General features: G+C 39.8%; 1 protein-coding gene across 1 annotated transcript; it reads left to right on the top strand.

The window, feature by feature from the left end:
* The first annotated feature begins 18 nt into the window (after positions 1-18).
* Positions 19-2,043, top strand: LOC111378873 (nuclear pore complex protein NUP1-like). The gene has a single exon (XM_023002158.1). The coding sequence runs from the start codon at positions 198-200 to the stop codon at positions 1,707-1,709; it is 1,512 nt and encodes a 503-aa protein (XP_022857926.1). The 5' UTR covers positions 19-197; the 3' UTR covers positions 1,710-2,043.
* The last annotated feature ends 40 nt before the right edge of the window (positions 2,044-2,083 follow it).

The raw sequence follows: 2,083 nt of genomic DNA on the forward strand, positions 1-2,083 counted from the left end.
AAAAAAAAAAAAAAAAAAAAAAAAAAAAAAAAAAAAAAAAACGTGAATCCATATAACATTTTGCATATAGAACCCTGATCTCAAAATTCATCGAACAGTAAGAACTAGTGCAAAAGAAATTATCTTTATTTCTTAAACCTACATGTTTTAATCTATTTTTATATTAACTATCATAACATTCTTGAAATGTAAACAGCATGTGCAGCTCGGTAAATGTTCTTTCTCATGCACTTGGCGGTCAGCAAATAATTGCCAAGCCAAACGAAGGTGGTGATCAGAATACACAAAAGGATGGCAGCACATTTGGAAAATATGAAACTGTTCCTTCTGTTGCATCAAATGGATCATTTGTTTCTAGCCCTCCTGCATTTTCGTATGCTCCGTCTACCAGCATTGCAAACTTCATGCCCAGTTTCACTGCTGCCTCCAGTAGCTGTCATTTTGGGTCAAATTTGTCACCTTCACCCCTTATTAAGTTTGGTATTTCTGAAGATCAATCCACTGCTGTTTTAGCATCATCAACTACCAATGCATCAGAACCAACAGTTTTCCAATCCAAAGCAGAGAGCAGTTCTGTTTTTGGCGGCTTAATTAATATAAACTCTAGCATTTCATCATTTGCAGCAAGCTCTGGAAGTAACACTTTTCGACTTGGTTCTTCACTTGCGTCTTCAATGGCAAATGGTCAGTCTCAAAGTCTTCTTGGTGCAGCAAGTGGATTTTTAACATCCTCCGTTGGAATTGTCTCACAGAGCACACCCATTCAGTCTGGTACATATGCATCATTATCGTCCTTCAATATCTCTAGTAGCACTTCTTTAGTTTCATCCTCTTTCAGTTCCCAAGCATTAAGTCCAAATGGTACTTTGGGTTTTAGTTCAAGTTTGGTTCCCTCATCAGCGACCAATGGAATTGGCTCTGGAAATGGGCCAACATCTAGTCTGTTCAAATTTGTTGGAAGTTCTTCAGGTGTCAATGTAGTTAGCTCTAGCAGCGGTGCGACTGGCTTATCTAGTTTTGGCCCCAGTTCCTCCTCTTCTGGGACCAACACCGTTGGTTCTAGCAGTGGTGCCTCTTCTGGCATATTCAGTTTTAGTGGCAGTTCTTCAACTTATAATCCAGGGACCAATGCTGCTTCCAACAGCACCAGTACTTCTGGTATATTTAAATTTGGTGGAAATTCTTTGGCTTCCTCAATGTTTACTACTTCGACTTCATTGACTGGATTCTCCTTTGGTGCATCCTCCTCTTCCTTTGCTACTAACGCTGCTCCAATGGTATTGAATTCGTCTTCTGGTTCCTCTTCAAGCCTGAAAGTTTTCTCATTTTCTGCAGCCCCTGCTGCAGCTTCCTCGCCTGTATTTGGGAATCCCTCTTCTCCCTTTGCAAACCACAATCAAATAAACACTGAAGACAGTATGATTGAGGATTCAGTGCAGTCACCTTCTCTTCCTGTATCTGGTCAACCATCCGCCTCACCTTCTCCACCGGCAGTAATGTTTGGGTTGGCAAGTACATCACAAGCCATTCCCTTTCAATTAGGTAGCCAGCCAAACCAAGTTGCTCAGCAAAATCCATCTCCTTTCCAGGCATCAACCAGTCTAGAACATAATGCTGGTGGGGGGTTCTCATTGGGCAGTGGTGGCGGCGGTGACAAGTCAGGTCGTAGGATTGTTAAAGTTAATCGCAATAAGCACAGGAAGAAGTGAAGAAAATGAAGAGTAAAGCTTTTGTATGCTTCATGGACGCTGTTTATCACTGAGAAGAAGAGTTGTTGAACAATGATGGATAGATTGACCCCCCGCCTAGCATTTTAAAAGGCGTTGATTTTATTCACAGTAGATTTTTAGAAGAAAAATCTCACAATTTTGATCACTGTTTAACTCTTAAAATGATTGCAATGTACCAGTAGAGCAATACTTGATGTTTGGTCATGGAATTTGTGCAAGTGACCATGTTTTAGTGTACTTCGTTGTGTAACATCAAAAGAGAGTGCTTATAGAGAAAATATCTAGTTAATTTCCGTTCCCTTTTCATTTTCAAGCATGATTTTCCAATTTAAACTTTCTTTATTAATAAAATT

This window comes from Olea europaea, unplaced genomic scaffold (genome assembly GCF_002742605.1).
Source record: "Olea europaea var. sylvestris unplaced genomic scaffold, O_europaea_v1 scaffold18899, whole genome shotgun sequence".
Classification (NCBI taxonomy): Eukaryota; Viridiplantae; Streptophyta; class Magnoliopsida; order Lamiales; family Oleaceae; genus Olea; species Olea europaea.

Coding starts and splice junctions, on each gene's coding strand:
- LOC111378873 (XM_023002158.1), top strand. CDS start 198: ATGTGCAGCTCGGTAAATGTTCTTTCTCATGCACTTGGCGGTCAGCAA.